The sequence below is a fragment of the Pygocentrus nattereri genome, chromosome 6 (genome assembly GCF_015220715.1).
Source record: "Pygocentrus nattereri isolate fPygNat1 chromosome 6, fPygNat1.pri, whole genome shotgun sequence".
Lineage (NCBI taxonomy): Eukaryota > Metazoa > Chordata > Actinopteri > Characiformes > Serrasalmidae > Pygocentrus > Pygocentrus nattereri.
The window spans coordinates 13,793,320-13,811,856 of record NC_051216.1 but is presented as its reverse complement, the minus strand read 5'-3'; the positions used below and the strand labels follow the sequence as shown (position 1 = coordinate 13,811,856).

General features: G+C 39.8%; 1 protein-coding gene across 3 annotated transcripts in view; it reads right to left on the bottom strand.

The window, feature by feature from the left end:
- LOC108423893 (coiled-coil domain-containing protein 148) overlaps window positions 1–18,537 on the bottom strand; it is a 115,147-nt gene that overhangs the window by 44,624 nt on the left and 51,986 nt on the right. For all 3 annotated transcript variants that reach the window (XM_017691515.2, XM_037539019.1, XM_037539020.1), the window contains exon 10: window positions 14,172–14,310. In XM_017691515.2, coding sequence (XP_017547004.1) covers window positions 14,172–14,310 — 139 coding nt within the window. The remainder of the gene's footprint in view (window positions 1–14,171; window positions 14,311–18,537) is intronic.

The window sequence follows — 18,537 nt, the reverse complement described above, 5'->3', positions numbered from 1 at the left end:
ATGCGTTCAACATGGTACATGTTAAGGTGCAAAAGAGGTCCTTAAGGTCTAATTTTGTACCATATATAAGATTTAAAGGTACCCAGTAATTACTTTCCCAAGGGAAAATATTTGTAGGTTTTCCTCATTTATTAAAGTAAATAAAAGACTGAAAATAAAAGTCTGAAGTCAAAACAGGGCACATGGAGTTAAAAAAAACTTTAAAGAAATGAAATATGGTAAAATTATTTTGCTTAACTAAAGCCCACTCTAGAGTGTGTAATAAACCCAGTCTTACATCTGTGTTACATGTCACACTGCAGGAGATGCTGTGAATGCTGTTCAAATTCCATGACAGACTGTGTGAATTCACTTGAGCTTCAGGTCAGATTACATGATAAAGATTTTCTGCCGATAGATCATGACAACTTTTTGCATGCGCCTTCTTGGCTGAAAAGGGCCACACAACCAAAAACCCTGTGTTAAACAGTGAAGAGAGAGGGTTTGGAGCTGTTCATGGCCCAAGAAAAAGTGTAACCTAGAATGTCTATTCTCCAAAGAGCACTTGAGGTTAGTGTGCTAATTTTTCTGGCTGTCAGCTCTCTTTCAAATCAGGTCACTCTGCATGCCAACTAAAGGGCTGAGACAGTGCAAGGCAGAGGTCACCAACCTTTTTCTAGGGGTTCTACTTTCCTGCAGAGTTTAGATCTGACTTGCACCTAATGTGATGCCCTCACCTCACCTCATGCCACCCTTACACCAAATTACTTTTCAAGCAAATTTCACTGCCACAGGCAAATTACCAATGTCCGAATAAAATCATTGAATCGCTGCATGTTTTGTTGATAGGAAAAAAAATCCATATATCAATTAAGTAACTGTGCATTTTACAGGTTAACTAATAAAAATAATCTGGAGGAGGACATTGTCAACAAATCTAATACGTCTAGTCTAATCTAGTTGACTGTGACTAAAAGCTCTGTGACTTCTGTCACATTGTCTTTAGATGTGAAAGCGTATCAGACTTTGGTCTGTTCAAAGTCTTCTAGTGTATGGTTAGCATAACACCAATGCAGCTGATCCAACTAATTAAGATTAAGATCAAGTGACCCTTATTAGTCCCACAATGGGAAAATTTCACCTCTGCATTTAACCCATCCGTGAAGTGAAACAACACATACACACTAGCGAACTAGTTTCTAGATTCCAGAGGAATGCAGATCTCCAGGGCCAGGGTTGGTGAACAGGTATCTAAGCTAATGTATCTAAGCTAACACATCATTTGAAAGGAATAACGTTTTTATCTTAATTTCTCTCTCTCTCTCTCTCTCTCTCTCTCTCTCTCTCTCTCTCTCTCTCTCTCTCTCTCTCTCTCTCACACACACACATACAACAAGCTGCTCACTGCTCAATCACACTGAGAAATTCTGGATCAAAATATCTGACACTGTCAGAACCCTGTCAACCTTGCTTAAGACCCCATTTATACCTGGTCTTATTCATGCATCTTGAGCACCAGGACAATATTCAACAGAGATTCTCCACATAAAGGTGCAGCATTCAAACCACTTCAAGAGGCGTCATGCTAGCCAGATGTTTTACAAACGCATCTGTCTCTCCAAGCCAAATTCAACAACGAAAACCCATCCCAGTACTGTGACTGCGCCCCCCCCTCTGCTGTTCTGCATGTGGGGAAAAACGCCCACTGGACTGCTCTGAATAAACAGAGGCATGGCTGCACTATTAAAAATGTTTGCACAAAGTACGGTAAAAAACTATCAAGTAGCAACAGTAAAAGAAAATAAAATACAAAACAGTATTTCACTGTAATAGACACATTGAATTTCCCAAAATCAAGAAACAGTAAATAACTTACATTTTTACTGCTGTGATGTGTAGAAAATACACGATTTAACAGTGAAAATGGTTACTGTGTTAATGCCATCACAGTGCAGGTAGATACCTGAACTATGTAAAGTCTGTAAAATATTTTATGGTATGTACGCTCAAGTACTTGGGTGGGGCAGCTGTTGTTGGGTGAAGTCGGTAGCACAACTGATTCTCTATTAAAACGGTGCTAATATAACAGAGAAAATAAAAACTACACATCACCTGCAGAGATGGCTCGCACAGCATAGCTACGTACATTCAAGCTTAGGCTAAATTAATATTTCTGCTGGATGACCGTTTTTATTCTGGCTAACCTGTGCTTAACCCATGATGAATACGGGCTATTTCAGTTGAAGCTAGTCCTTTAAACCTTGACCAAATGTTTATCTTTTTACAGCCATCCACTGCTGCTTCTGTTTCTCAGCTGATCAGAAATTGTCCCAGGTAGTTTCATTTATAGCATCTTTATGGGATTCCTCTTTGTAATATTAACACATATCATGCTGAATATTTTATTACATCTTTTAGCACAAGGCATTGCCAGTATTATGTATTTTAAGATATTTGGCTTATCTGCTTTGCTTTTTTTCTTATTTTGCAAAACTGTTGTAAGAAAGCAATATAACTTTGAGGGTTATGTGCTACTGTGAAAGACATAGTACACAGTTAGTCACAATAACCTACTCTATCTTGTATTGTTTTGCATATTCCTTTGTTTTTTCTTGTCACTTTGTCGATTTATTTTCATACTTTTTACTATTTATTCAGGATTCTTTATCATTCTGTTTTGTATGGTGAGTGTTTGTTACTAATTTTGCAGTCATGAGGAATCCATCTTCACAAACTGCCAGTGACAAAGAAATTGACCAGAGACTTTCACATCTGTTAAGAGCTGAGTGTTTTTAGCAGGTAGAATTCAGATGTTCATTTATTTGCTGTCTCTCCCTCACCCATACATACTGTAAATATATGCCTACTGGCCATTTTTGCAGCGCTCTTAACTTGCAGATTATAGTCCATCTGTCTCTCTGTATACATTGTTGCCCCTGCATTTTTCCCTTTTTTTACCGCTGCATCACCACAGAGCAGGTATTATTAATGGATTATTCTCAGCACTGCAGTAACCCTGCGGTGGTGTTGGTGTTGGTACGAGTGGATCAGACACAGCAGTGCTTCTGGAGTTTTTGAACATCGTGTCCACTCATTGTCCTCTCTAACAGACACTCCTACTTTGGTGGTCCACCTTGTAGATGTAAAGTCAGAGATGATAGCTCATCTGCTGCTGCACAATTTGTGTTGGTCATCCTCTAGTCCTTCATCAGTGGACTATTCTCAGTCTAGCAGTGACACTGAGGTGATTAAAACATTGCTCTATCTAATACACTAGTACCAGTACCACACACATCACTGCAGTGCTGAGAATTAAACGATAATACCTGCTGTATGGTGGTTTTGGTGGGTCCTGATCCTTGATAAATGATGTGAAAGGGGGCTAAAAAAGTATGCAGAGAAAAAGATCAGCTACAATTTGCAATTGCAGGGTCCTAGGATGACCCCGGGGCCTTATCCCAGTAGGCCGTGTCTGGTACACCCCCACCAGGAGGCATCCAGGGGCATCTGAATCAGATGCCCGAACCACCTCAGCTGGCTCCTCTCAATGCGGAGGAGTAGCGGCTCTACTCCGAGCTCCTCACCCTATCAAATAGAGTGTATGTAGCCCGCCACCCTGCGAAGAAAGCTCATTTCCGCCGTTTGTATTCGCGATCTCATTCTTTCGGTCATGAGCATAGGTGAGAGTCGGGATATAGATCGACTGGTAAACAGAGAGCTTCACCTTATGGCTCAGCTCCCTCTTCACCACTACAGTCCGGTACAGTGAAAAATAAATAAATACATGGCAGCATTACCTAATACAGTGTCCAGTAAGTGTATACATAGTGATGTAATTTAATTGGTATTATTTTTGTTATTTACATAAGTACCTGCTATTCCACTCAATTTTTCTGAATTGCAATATTGACATACTTTGTTTAGGCAGTTAATGCAGTTGTTTCTAAACGATTTGTGGTGTAATTAATTCATTTATGCTTTTCAAGACATGATACAGTATGTAGTGGCTTAATATATGATAATATATATATATATATATATATATATATATATATATATATATATATATATGTTACTTTCTGATAACAGTGGCAGCTTATTAATTGATTAGCTGTGTTCACCTGTGTTGTACTTGTTCTCTGCTTTACTTGAGACTAGTTGTACCTAATACAACAAATGTTCTTATGTTAGCTCAACTAATTATTTTAGTGCTGACAGATATCAATCAGTAAAATTAGTCATTTATGGACGTTGAAAACACACACACACATATCTTCTAAGCCGCTTATCCTTCTGGGTTGCTGGGGGAGTTGGAGCCTATCCCAGCAGTCATTGGGTCGAAGGCAGGATACACCCTGGACAGGTCACCAGTCCATCGTAGGCCACGTTGAGTGAAAAAAAGAAATCTATATATGTATACTGTGATGTAACATTTGGCTGCTGCGGTGTTTCTAGGTTGTTGCTAAGGTGAACTAGATGGTTACTAGATAGTGCCAGGTGGTCGTTCGAGTAGATTAGCTGGTTACTAAGGTGTCTGATTGGCTGCAGGCATCTGCACATTTAAGCTAAAAGTTGACAGAGGTGAAACAAATGCAGATGATGGCTTAGTATTGAAATGTGTCCTTTTCTACCTTTCACACCCAAACTTTATCAGTTATAAACATGACCGGCAACACTGTATTCCAGAATTCGGGTTTCTCCTATATATACTTTGGAGCTCAGTTTAACAGCAGAGGACCTTATCTTTGTGTGGACATCATGCTCAAGCACTGCATCAATCTAACATTTGCTTTGCTTCCGTTTTCTGGCTACAGAGAGGGTCATGCTGGTCTGTAGTGGACACCTGAAGGTCAACTTATGAGTCCTCATGCAGAACTGGCGACAGTGCACACTTTAAGTCCCAGTCGTAATTCCAACATCACATCCATGTGAGACTCCCATGTTGAGCACCATCTTTGGTCAAGTCTGGACTCAGTGACTCATTATTCTTGATCAACCAGGGCAACTGGCTATTTTTTGTTTATTTATTTTATGTTATGTTTATGTTTATTCATTCCACCATGTATTATCCTATATGTACACACATTTCCTTTGTAATTAATGTATCATTAGCAGTTGTTTACTGTTAAGTCTAAGTGTTGTACCATATATTTTGGCAACCACAGCTGCCGGTAATTTACTGTAAAGTTGAACTTTGCTAAAATACTGTAATGTGTCATACGGTTGCACTGTGTTTATCACTGATAGACTGTAATTATGTTAACAGTATATCTGTTTTTTAATGTAATTTACTGTATACAGACACCTGTGTCTTATTAACCCTCGTTCTGCCTGTAAGCCCTGTGTTTTCCCCTGTGAGTTTGCTGGTCTTTGTTTGGTCTTTGTATGGTAATGTTTGCTGTTTCTTCTTCTGGTCTGTTATATTTCATAGTCTCTGTTATTGTGTTTAGTCTGTTTTTCTTTTGATTATGTCTATCCCTCGTTCTATCTGTGTTGTCTCTCTGACCCTGGACTGTCTTGACCCTGAGAATGGATTTGCCCCTAATAAATCTCGCTTATCTCAGCACATGCGTCCGCCTCCTCATCGCTCCCTGATGTTACAGCGTAATGTCTTATACATTGTCACTTTATTTTTCACGGTGAAATTCTGGCAACCACAGCTGCTGGTATTTTATGTGAGATTCAGCAACTTTCAGAGGCCAAAGCTAGTTAAAACAAAGCCCACGTTTGGTTAATCTTGACTTCACCTCATCGTTATTCACTGCTTCCCTACATTACATTTTAATGCAATCTGACTAACTGGAGACACAAGCGTGAATGCATGTGATTAAAATCTCATCAAGTTACAATCCTGATACAAATAACATGAAACAACTAGGTGTAAATGAGATCTAAAGATACTGAAGATGTAACCCTGAGGGCACCACTTTAGTGATAGCTTAAAACCTTTTTTCCTGAGAGTGTAGCTGTAACTTTAAAGATTCATCCCCAAATTTTGATGGATATTCAACTCACATATCTCAAATGGCTAATCCAATATTGCTGTCCAAAAAAAAAAAACAAGTACCTCAAATTTTTCATTTTTGTTTTTCTGTCATTTGAGCACAGCAGCTGCCCTTTACACTGTCTGAAAATTCACAATGAATAGACCAATAACAATGCTCCAAAATTGCCAGGAATAAATCCTCTTTACATGTACTTACTTAATGTTAAAGTAAATAATGTTCTGCGCTGTAAAATGATTGTGTTTTAACTTGGTCGACTTAAAATTTTGAGTTCACCAAAGTTTATATAACACAATAACAGAACGTAAAACACAGATTTTTGTTCTGTTCACTTACTAATAGGAGTTTAATGAACTCAAAATGTTAAGGCAATCAGGTTACTTACACTTTTAAGTTAAAACACTGAATCATTCCTTACGGTGGGTCCTCTCACCTTAAAGTTGCCATTTTGTAGACACTTTGCAGACATGATAGTCTTCTTCAAGTGGCTTTCATTCAAGCATGAATGAACTGTGAACCCAAATGTTAAGAAGAACAATTTTTTCCATTCAACAATAATCGAACTACCTTGCAACCCACAACATTTTACCATCTTGGCAGTAAATGTGTCTCAGTAAGTACTATAACAGCTAAAAATATAATATAAATGAAATTGCAGACTTAATTTGCTCTGCTTCAGGCTTTAGCACAGATATAGCTGCTCTTCTCACCAGCAGGAAACTTTTTCAACAAAAATACAACAGTTTCTTGTAAAATGTCTCTCAACATTTGCCTTTTACGAGGCTCAAGTCAGCTTGTCATTTGCCAGCTTCTAGTTTGAATTTTCCACTTCGACCTTATATGGTTCCTGAGGCACCAGAATGTAACTGCGGTGAATGAGAAATTGACTTCACGTCACGATTGGCTCCTCCCACTCCTCCATGTGCTTTTTGTTTACTTTTGATCTTCCATGTGCATTTGTTTTGGTTCAGTCCAGCCCCCTTGTTGTCTGACTCCACCCCTGATTGTTACTACCTGTTTCCCACCTGTCCCTCGTCTTGCCTCTGTTATGTAAGCCCTGTTTGCCCTGGTCTGTGCTGGTCTTTGTTTGATATGTCTGTATGTTTGTAAGCCTGTTTGATCGTTCTGATTGTTCGATTGTTCTGTTTGATTGTGTACGTTGTTTTATGTTTATGCTGTTTGGAGTGCTGTATTCATTTTTGTCATGTCTGTCCCTCCTGTTCTTCGTGTCAGCTATATGAACCAGGACAGTTTTGAGCATGACCCTGGATTTGACCATAATAAAAGTCGCTTATCTCAGCACGTGCGTCCGCCTCATCGATCACCACTGTTACACTTCAGCTTCTCAGCTTTTCAGTGTTTGACAGTTTCGCATTGTAGATTACACATATTAGGAAACCAGCTGGACTGATTATAAATGCAAATAAGTAATATTATCGCCATTCATTTTAAATCTCTCTCTTTCCATTAGCTACTAGCTATGCCAGATTGTTTTTTGTATGGCTATGGTGACTAGCAGTCTGCACACCAACCTTCAGGGATAAAAGGTTAATTAACAGTTGTACATTGACTCCAAACTTCACAGTTTGCATTGTAGTCCTTGTTACTGTACAATAAGCCCTACAATGTACTAAGCCTGGAGTTTTAAGGGGTTAATATGGGTAATATGGCTGGTGTGTATGTTGCTGTGCATGTTAAGACAGTAACACATTCAGTGTAAATAAATCAGAAAGTCTTAATCTCTACTATTTGTGAGTTCCATGTTTCTTTGTGTGTTTAATGAACTACACACATTGTGTTGAGCTGCTGCATCTTGTGGAGTGTGTAGTCTGCACTTATGCTAATTATATTTGATTAATTGATTTCTATGCTAATAGCCTGCTTCCTTATCTCATTTGGAGGCGGAAAAGATCATGGCTCTGTGCAGAGTAGCTATCGCTCATTGCTCGGCAGTTGAAAGCCAGTGAAAAGACATTTGTTAGAACAGATTGTGCTTCGTACCTCCACTGTATGCAAAAGAGTATAACATAAAGCGATTAGTGCCATGCCTGAACAATAGCATCCACTTTACATGACTAATGATTTCCAAGTGGAAGGATTACAGTCATTTGTGAGAAGGGCACTTTGATTGGTGAGTATATGTGTGTGTCTATGTATGTGTGTGTGTGTGTGTGTGTTTGTATATATATATATATATATATATATATATATATATATATATATATATATATATATATATATAATTTATATAGTATATATTTTGCCATTTTTCAGTTTTTTTAATAATTTGTAAGTAGCAGTTGTCTTTACATTGTGTGCACATTTCATGATGAATGGACCAAAGGAAATGGCCAAAAATGATGTGGAAAAAATTCTGGTTCTATTGACTTACATTAAAAGTAAAGTATGTTTTTTTCCTTCTCCTGTAAAGTTACCATTTTGGAGATACGAGGTTTTCTGCCGACAACAGTTACCGGGGTCCTCTCTGTGTGGAGTTTGCATGTTCTCCCCGTGTCTGCGTGGGTTTCCTCCGGGTTCTCCGGTTTCCTCCCACAGTCCAAAGACATGCAGTCAGGCCAGTTGGATATGCTAAATTGCCCCTAGGTGTGAGTGTGTGAGTGAGTCTGTCTGCCCTGCGATGGAATGGTGACCTGTCCAGGGTGTATCCTGCCTTTCGCCCGAAGACTGCTGGGATAGGCTCCAGCACCCCCCCCACGACCCTGACGGAGAAGCGGCTTAGAAAATGGATGGATGGATATATTTATATATTACATATATACATATATATTTTATATAGAATGCCTTTCCATGAACAAGCAGCTGCATCCAAGCCTTACTTTACCAAGTGCAACACAAATTGTTGAATGCAGTGGTGTAAAGCGCTGCCACTGGACTCTATAGCAGTGGAGACGTGTTTTCTGGTGTGACGAATCACGTTTCTCCGTCTGGCAATCCAATGGGAGTGTCTGGGTTTGGATTTCCAGGAGAACGGGACCTGTCTGACTGCATTGTGCCAAGTTTAAAGTTTGGTGGAGGGGAGATTATGGTGTGAGGTTGTTTTTCAGGAGTTGGGCTTGGCCCCTTAGTTCCAGTAAAAGGGACTTTTAATGCTTCAGTAGAGCAAGAGATTTTGGACAATGTCATGCTCCCAACTTTGTGGGAACAGTTTGGGAAAGGCCCCTTCCTGTTCCAACATGACTGCACACCAGTGCACAAAGCAAAGCAAGGTCCATAAAGACATGGATGAGTGAGTTTGGTGTGAAAGAACTTGATTGGCCTGCACAGAGTCCTGACCTTTGGGATGAATTAGAGCGGAGAATGTGAGACAGGCCTTCTTGTCCAACATCTGTGTCAGACCTCACATATGCACTTCTTGAAGGATGGTCAAAAAATTTCCATAAACACATTCCTTAACCTCAATTCCCACAAGAGTTGAAGCTGTTATAGCTGCAAAGGGTGGGTCGACATTAGAGTAAATCCTATGGATTAAGAACGGGATGTCGCTCAAGTTCATATGCATGTGAATTATTATTATATATAGGTGCTTACACATATATAAATCATATGGGACTTATGTACAACCCCAATTCCAATGAAGTTGGGATGTTGTGTAAAACATAAAAATAGAATATGATGATTTGCAAACCTTTTCAACCTATATTCAACCCGAATACATTACAAAGACAAGATATTTAATGCTCAAATGGATAAACTTGTTTTTTTTCAAATATTCAATCATTTTGAATTTGATGCCACTGTGTTACATCACCTTTCCTTTTAACAACACTCACTGAGGACACTAATTGTTGAAGCTTTGTAGGTGGAATTCTTTCCCATTCTTGTTTTATGTACAACTTCAGTTGCTCAGCAGTCTGGGGTCTCCGTTGTCATATTTTGTGCTTCATACATTTTCAGTGGGAGACTGCAGGCAGGCCAGTCAACAGTCATGGCCAAAAGTTTTGAGAATGATACAAATATTAATTAAATATTAAGTAAGTCTACTGCTTCAGTTTTTATAATGGCAATTTGCATATACTCCAGAATGTTATAAAGAGTGATCAGCTTAACAGCAATTAATTGCAAAGTCAATATTTGCCTAGAAAATGAACTTTATCCCCCAAAACACATTTCAACTTCATTGCAGCCCTGCCTTAAAAGGACCAGCTAACATCGTTTCAGTGATTGCTCCATTAACACAGGTGTGGGTGTTGATGAGGACAGGGCTGGAGATCAATCTGTCATGATTAAGTAAGAATGACACCACTGGACACTTTAAAAGGAGGCTGGTGCTTGGCATCATTGTTTCTCTTCTGTTAACCATGGTTATCTCTAAAGAAACACGTGCAGTCATCATTGCACTGCACAAAAATGGCCTAACAGGGAAGAGTATCGCAGCTAGAAAGATTGCACCTCAGTCAACAATCTATCGCATCATCAAGAACTTCAAGGAGAGGCATGGCAGCAGGAATGGCAGCAGGCAGGTGTGAGTGCATCTGCACGCACTGTGAGGCGGAGACTCTTGGAGCAAGGCCTGGTCTCAAGGAGGGCAGCAAAGAAGCCACTTCTCTCCAGAAAAAACATCAGGGACAGACTGATATTCTGCAAAAGGTACAGGGAGTGGACTGCTGAGGACTGGGGTAAAGTCATTTTCTCTGATGAATCCCCTTTCCGATTGTTTGGGACATCTGGAAAACAGCTTGTTCGGAGAAGACGAGGTGAGCGCTACCACCAGTCTTGTCTCATGCCAACTGTAAAGCATCCTGAAACCATTCATGTGTGGGGTTGCTTCTCAGCCAAGGGAATCAGCTCTCTTGCAGTCTTGCCTAAAAACACAGCCATGAATAAAGAATGGTACCAGAATGTCCTCCGAGAGCAACTTCTCCCAACCGTCCAAGAGCAGTTTGGTGATCAACAATGCCTTTTCCAGCATGATGGAGCACCTTGCCATAAAGCAAAGGTGATAACTAAATGGCTCAGGGAACAAAACATAGAGATTTTGGGTCCATGGCCTGGAAACTCCCCAGATCTTAGTCCCATTGAGAACTTGTGGTCAATCATCAAGAGACGGGTGGACAAACAAAAACCTACAAATTCTGACAAAATGCAAGCATTGATTGTGCAAGAATGGACTGCTATCAGTCAGGATTTGGTCCAGAAGTTGATTGAGAGCATGCCAGGGAGAATTGCAGAGGTCCTGAATAAGAAGGGTCAACACTGCAAATATTGACTTGCTGCATTAACTCATTCTAACTGTCAATAAAAGCTTTTGTTACTCATGATATATGATTGCAATTATATTTCTGTATGTGATAAAAACATCTGACAAACACACATAAAAACCAGAGGGCAGCAGATCATGTGAAAATATAATATTTGTGTCATTCTCAAAACTTTTGGCCATGACTGTAGTACCTGCACTCATTTACTACAAAGCCATGCTGTTGTAACACGTGCAGAATGTAGCTTGGCATGGTCTTGCTGAAATAAGCAGGGACGTCCCTGAAAAAGACGTTAAATGGCAGCATATGTTGCTCCAAAACCCGTATGTACCTTTCAGCATTAATGGTGCCATCACAGATGTGCAAGTTACCCATGCCATGGGCACTAACACACCCCCACACCATCAGAGATGCTGGCTTGCTGCTTACTTGCAGAGATTTCTCCAGATTCTCTGAATCTTTTGATGATATTATGGACTGTAGATGATGAAATCCCTAAATTATTTGCAATTGCAAGCTGAGAAATGTTGTTCTTAAACTTTTGGACTATTTGCTCACACAGTTGTTCACAAAGAGGTGAACCTCGCCCCATCCTTGCTTGTGAACGACTGAGCCTTTCAGGGATGCTCCCTGTATACCCAATCATGACACTCACCTTTTCCAAATAACCTGTTCACCTGTAGAAAGTTCCAAACAGGTGTTTTTTGAGCATTCCTCAACATTCCCAGTCTTTCGTTGCCCCTGTCCCAACGTCTTTGGAACGTGTTCCAGGCATCAAATTCAAAATGAGTGAATATGTGCAAAAAACAATAAAGTTTATCTGTTTGAACATTAAATATCTTGTCTTTGTAGTGTAGTCGATTGAATGTAGGTTGAAAAGGATTTGCAAATCATCGTGTTCTGTTTTTATATATGTTTTACACAACGTCCCAACTTCATTGAAATTGGGGTTATATGATGCCACATTCTAACACTGCATAAAAACAAACATGTACACATGTACGTGTGTGTGTGTGTGTGTGTGTGTGTGAGAGAGAGAGAGAGAGAGAGAGAGAGAGAGACAGAAAGGGGGGAAACAGTCCTCAGACAGCAATCATTTTCAGTTATTTGGATTTAAGTTGGCATACACTATACAGTACATACACAGAATGTGGTGCTGAGATGCTGGTCAGATCCGGTCATTTCTAGAATTTGTGTATGCGTGTGTGTGCTGTGCCCATGAGTTCAGCACCCAGCTGGAACAGACAGGAAGACAGGTCTCCAAGAACAAGCAAGACACCCTGGCGGTTGTCATGGTGATACAGACGGAGGTTGCATGAGCGGGCGATGGTGTGTGTGTGTGTGTGTCCAAGGGTGAGACGTGCCCAGAGAGGGTGACACTGCACATCCTGTGTCCTGCCAAGCACATCATTCACCAAGTCTCTACTACTGTATCATAGGACACATCAAAATGTGTGTGTGTGTGTGTACCTGATTAATATATACTATATGGACAAATATATTGGAACACCTACACATTACCCCTTTACAGGATGTTTTATGACTTCCCCCTCTAATCCATAGGCTTTAATATGGTGTTGGTCCACTTTGCAGCAACTGGGAAGCTTTCTACTAGATTTTGGAGTGTGTCTGTGGGAATCTTTGTCCATTCTTCCAGAAGTAGCATTTGTGAGGTCAGACAATGATGTTTGACGAGAGCGCCGGGCTTGATATTTTCAATTCTAGTTCATCCCAAAGGTGTTTGATGGGGTTGAGGTCAGAGCTCTGTGTGGGCCAGTCAAATTCCAAACTCACCCAAACTCACACCAAACTCACCCAGTCATGACTTTATGGACCTTGCTTTGTGCACTGGGGCTCAGGCATGCTGGAACAGAACGGTTCTTCCATAAACTGTTCCCACAAAGTTGGAAGCAAACAATTTTATCCTCCATGTTAGCAATTGGTGTGGCTGAAACCCTTGAACTCAATAATTAGAAGGGGTGCCCAAATACTTTTGTCCATATAGTGTATTTTCAGTGTAAGTGGGTAAATGACTGATGGCCCAAGATCAAATTAAAGGTAAAATGTGACTAGTGGAAAAAAATAGAGACACTGAGAGAGGGAGGAAAGACAGTAAGAGAGAAAAGAGAGAAACAAAACAGGGAGAAAGAGAGAAATGAGAGAATAATGGAAAGGACAGGAATTGGTGGAGAGAGAAAAAGACATAGAAAGAAGAAGAGAGAAGAAAGAGAGAGGGAGAATAGAGAGGGGTAGAAAAAAGAAAGGAGAGAAAACTTAGGAGAAAAAGAGGAAGACAAAAGACAAAGCACTAGAGAGAAAAGAGAGAAAGAGACAGAAATAAAGAAAAAGAGAAAGAGCAATTGCTATTAAAAATATTCAATTTAAACAGTTGAATTATCTCATCACTGCAACCTTTTAAGCAGATTGCAAAGGCCTGAGCGAGAGAGAGAGACAGAGAGAGAGAAAGAGAGAGACAGAGACAGAAAGAGGCAACATAAGGAGATAAATGGAGAAAGAGTGAAGAACAGCCAGTTTTCGAGTGCACAGCTAAGAGGAAAAGAAAGACAAGGAGATCAAGCATCCATTTGATGAGGAGATGACTTGGCACTGCACTGACCCCAGTTTCTGCCTCAGCTAACTGCAGGGCAGAGATGTTGAATTAAAGAAAAGAAGCTAAACTAAGCAGACGGACGAGGAACACATAGAATGAGCCTAGAGTTTAATGAGAAACAGTGCACACTATATGTCAAATGTATCCAGACACCCCTTTATTTCTGTGAACATCAGTACCTGACCTCACTAGTGCACCTGTGGCTGAACGCAATCATGTCCTCACTGCAATGTTCCAACATCTAGTGTAAAGCCTTGCCAGAAGAGTAGATGCTATAACTACAGCACAAGGGAGTTAACCCTCCTATTCCCATGGATGGATGCACACAGAGAGATGATGCGAGAAGTGTGGACTGACCAGCTCTGCCGTGGAGATGTGAGGTAAAACTCTGTGAAGCATGTCCATACAAAGGCCTCTGTGGTTCCTCAGCTGTGGACAATACTGGCATGCAGTGTGCAGGAAACGCTGGTGGTCTTCTTCACACCAGCCACAGTTCCTGATACACACACATACACACACACACACACACACACACACACACATCATAAGAATAAAAAAAACAAAAAAAACACATTATGTGATGTCAGTCCTTATGCTTAGTAAAACACTGAACCTTTTTTTGCTCCTAAATCAAAATCCCCAGATTTAATTAGCTCTTATAGTGTTTCATAGATAGATAGATAGATAGATACTTTATTGATCCCAAAGGAAATTTAGCAGCCAGTAGCAGACGCACAACACTGTACAGTTTTAGTAATAAGGGTGTAAACAATTTAACAGGAAAAATAAATATAAAAGATCCTATCCACAGGCATATATACAAATAGAAAATACATCTAAAAACAATCTGTAATAATATCTACAACCTGAAATGAAAGATGCAGTGCAATAATGACTGTACAAGGAGGTACAGGTAAACGCATATAATGACAATACCAAATGAATAAATATGTGCAGATATTGGTACTGAAATAAAGTGAAGTGTCCAGATGTGCAAGATGCGCAATAAGGTATGCAGAAAGTACAATATTTGCAGCAGCGTGTCCATATGTACAGATGGACAGAGAAACATAAGATTAAGCACGAGATATGATTCGTGATTTAACATGAGATTCAGATTCAGTCCTCATCTTTCCTCTTCCCTCTTCTCTCTACTCTTCTGGCCACCCTGGGAAGAGTTGAAGAGCTTGATGGCTCTGGGATCAAAGGACCTCCTGAATCAGTTGAGCAGCTCTGTGACAGCAACCTGCCACTAAACGTGCTCCTCCTGTCTATGATGATGGTGTGCAGTGGGTAGCCATCATCCTCCATAATGGAGAACAGTTTGTGTAATGTCCTTCTCATAGCCACCTTGACCACAGAATCCAGTTCCACACCAACCACGCCATCCCCACTCGCCTGACCAGCTTGTCCAGTGGCGTCTTGTCTCTCCTTTTTATGCTTCTGCCCCAGCACACCACAGCATAAAAAAGACAGCTGGCAAATATGGTCTGATGGAACATCTGCAGAAGCTTCCTACAGATGTTAAAGGACCCCAGCCTCCTCAGGAAGTAGAGCCAGCTCTGCCCCTTCCTGTACAGGATGTCTTTGTTGGCTGACCATTCCAACCTATCATCCAGTTGCAGACCGAGATACTTGTAGGTCATCACCCTCTCCACTTCAACCCCTTCAATAGAGATTGGCTGTGTGGGTGGCCTATCCCTGTGAAAGTCACCACCATCTCCTTGGTCTTGGCAGTGTTCAGAAGCAGGTTGTTCCCACGGCACCACTCCTTCACAAAGGGTCTTGTACTCCTCCTCCTGCCCTCCCCTTACACAAGCCACAATGGCAGTCATCCAAAAACCTGCATGTGGCACGTCTCAAAGTTGTACTGAAAGTCTGAGGTATACAATGTGAAGAGAAAGGGGGAAAGTACAGTGTGGTGTTGTGGTGCTCCTGTGCTGCTAACTACAGTCTCTGATGTACAGTCCTTCAGCCTGACATACTGAGGTCTGCCAGTGAGGTAGTCAGTAATCCAGGAGACCAGGTGTGGCTCCGCTTGCATTCTAACCGGCTTGTCTCTCAGTAGGAGGGGCTGAATGGTATTAAAGGCACTGGAAAAAGCAAAGAACATGACTCTTACAGTGCAACCACCCTTGTCCAGATAAGAGTGGGCCCAATGGAGAAAGTATAGCATGGCATCCTCCACTCCCACTTTCTCCCTGTAGGCAAACTGTAGGGGGTCCATTGTGTGTCAAACCTGGGGTCTGAGAAGGTGTAGAAGAAGGCGCCCCAGCATCTTCATGACATGTGATGTTAGAACGACTGGCCTGAAGTCATTGAGTTCACTGGGTCGCCCCCTCTTAAGTACTGGAATGAGGCATGATGTCTTCCACAGTGTGGGAAGTATCCAGTATTCATTTGTATCCAGCTGGCTTTATATGTAGGTCTTAATTCAAAACTGATTGTGTATATAAATTCAGCACCGGGATTTTGCTGTGTAAGTGGCATCGCATCTACAAGCTAAGGTCCTTTATCTCTTGTTTGAAGTGCCTTCCTAGGCCATTCGCAAAAATATTTAAAGTATAATTTTCTTAAAAATGTTGTCAAGTGGTTCCACACAACTGCATTAAGTAACTGAGTTAACAATATTTACTCAACAAATTCAAATAAATCCCACAGTATTTGATCATTTCATAAATTATTCTTGATGCATTATGTATTATTCATACATTAATTTCCCTTAATATGAAGGGAAAATTAAAGTAATATATAAGCAACACAAGTTTATAGACTTAAATTAAATCTGCATCATTTAGTTGCTAGTTGTTACAAAGCTGTACTGCACACTTGAAAATTATGGTTCTATAAGGGTTCGTTAGTAAAGAAAATGGTTCTGTAGATGGTTCTATATCGAACCTTTTTGAAGTTCTTCTATTTTAACAAGCTTGACAATTGTAACAATAGAACCATTTTTAGAGCTATACAGAATCCTTTTCAAAAAGGTTCTAGATAGAATCATCTACAGCTCATTCTCCTGAAGAACTGAATAACTTCTTCACCATGCAAAGAACCCTTTAATCATGCAAAGGGTTCTTTGAGTCTTTACAGTTCTATTTAGAACCATTTTCTTTACTAAAGAACCCTTGAAGAACCATCATTTGTAATTGTGTAGAAAAACTCACTCAGCAGGGCACATGGTACTCACTATCTGAGCCAATATGGCTAGATCGTTAACCTGAGCATTGTAGCACCTCAAACAGGCCAATTCAATTGAAAACTGGTAAAGCTCTTCAGTGTGTTTATGCCAGGGTTTGGTTACAATCAGACAATGCATGGGTGAGTATTATAAAACTGAGTGGGCAAGACCATAATTTGGCAATACTGTATTCATATATATATATATATATATATATATATATATATATATATATATATATATATATATATATATATATGAAATTGTTTTATGAAATGATTAAATTGAGATTTCTAGTCTGAAATCCTAAGGCTATTTTTAAAAGTGTGTGTTTTTTAACAACAAGCAATTATAGAAAAGAGAAGATTAATTACTAAATTACTTCTACTGACAAAGGTATCACAGACATGAGACACTTGAGTCCTACTGCATGTCCATAAGTAGTGCTGCCCATGGCTGATACCTGTTAAATTTCAAAAGTGAGCAGGTTTATGTTTGTAGTGAGTGGCCAATACTATGTTGTCAAACACCTGCTGAAATCCAATTGGCTGATTGTCTTTTTCAGATATGATGTCAGCCTCATAGCCAGGATAGCACACAGGTTTTTTCTTGCATATTACAACTGGTGAAGCAGTTAGGCCAAAATTTGAACACTACCTATGACTCCCACTACCTCTTCCTAACAGTCAGCATTTTTGAGTTAGAGCTGTATGTGAGCTGTTTTAACAATGCAAGCTCTGCCCTGTATTTGATTGGCATCTGGTGATTATATGATGTTGAAATTCCAAAAAACTTTGAATGTTTGCAAACAACGTCTAGTTTTTATGACTCATTTTACTCCAGATTTATGAAGATCAGATGAAAAGCTAGGGACTAGTCTGCACTCAGATATGTGTGCAATTTTGAATAATGAGCAAGCTTTTTATTCTCTGTACATACCTGCTTTGCAATGCAACAGACAAGATTCTGAAGCTGTTTTGACAGGAGAATGTGTTTTATAATCTCTTTATTAATTGGAAATTATAAAAAGCGTAGTTTTGTTTTTTAAACAAGGTCTTTATAAAAAACTTGCCATGTATACATTTACCCTCACACATTGATAATATTACACATTAATGCAGCAAATTGACATTTAACGATCAATAATGCACTCAAGGTGTTACAGTGGTTTTATCTCACTTCATGAGCACCTGGCCTCTTTAACAAGCTTTAGAATAGTGGGTTTTAACCTTTCAACCTAGTACTTCTAGGGGGGGCGGTGCTGTCCATTACAATATAGACATTTCACCAAACAAAATATGACAGTTATTGTTAATTATTTGCAAAAAAGAAAAAATATATCAAGCTCATATCATATATCAGTTCAGCTCATATAGTATATAAGTTCAGTGATTGTTCTGTCAAAACACTATCTGGTTATGTTTATATCTGCAGAGCAAGTCAATGTAAAATCTTTCACTTTCCAATTGTATAGAACTATTCCATCATGGATAACTGGTTAAAAGAGTCTTTCAAAAGGAAAAATCTAGAGGCTGGGCCATCTAC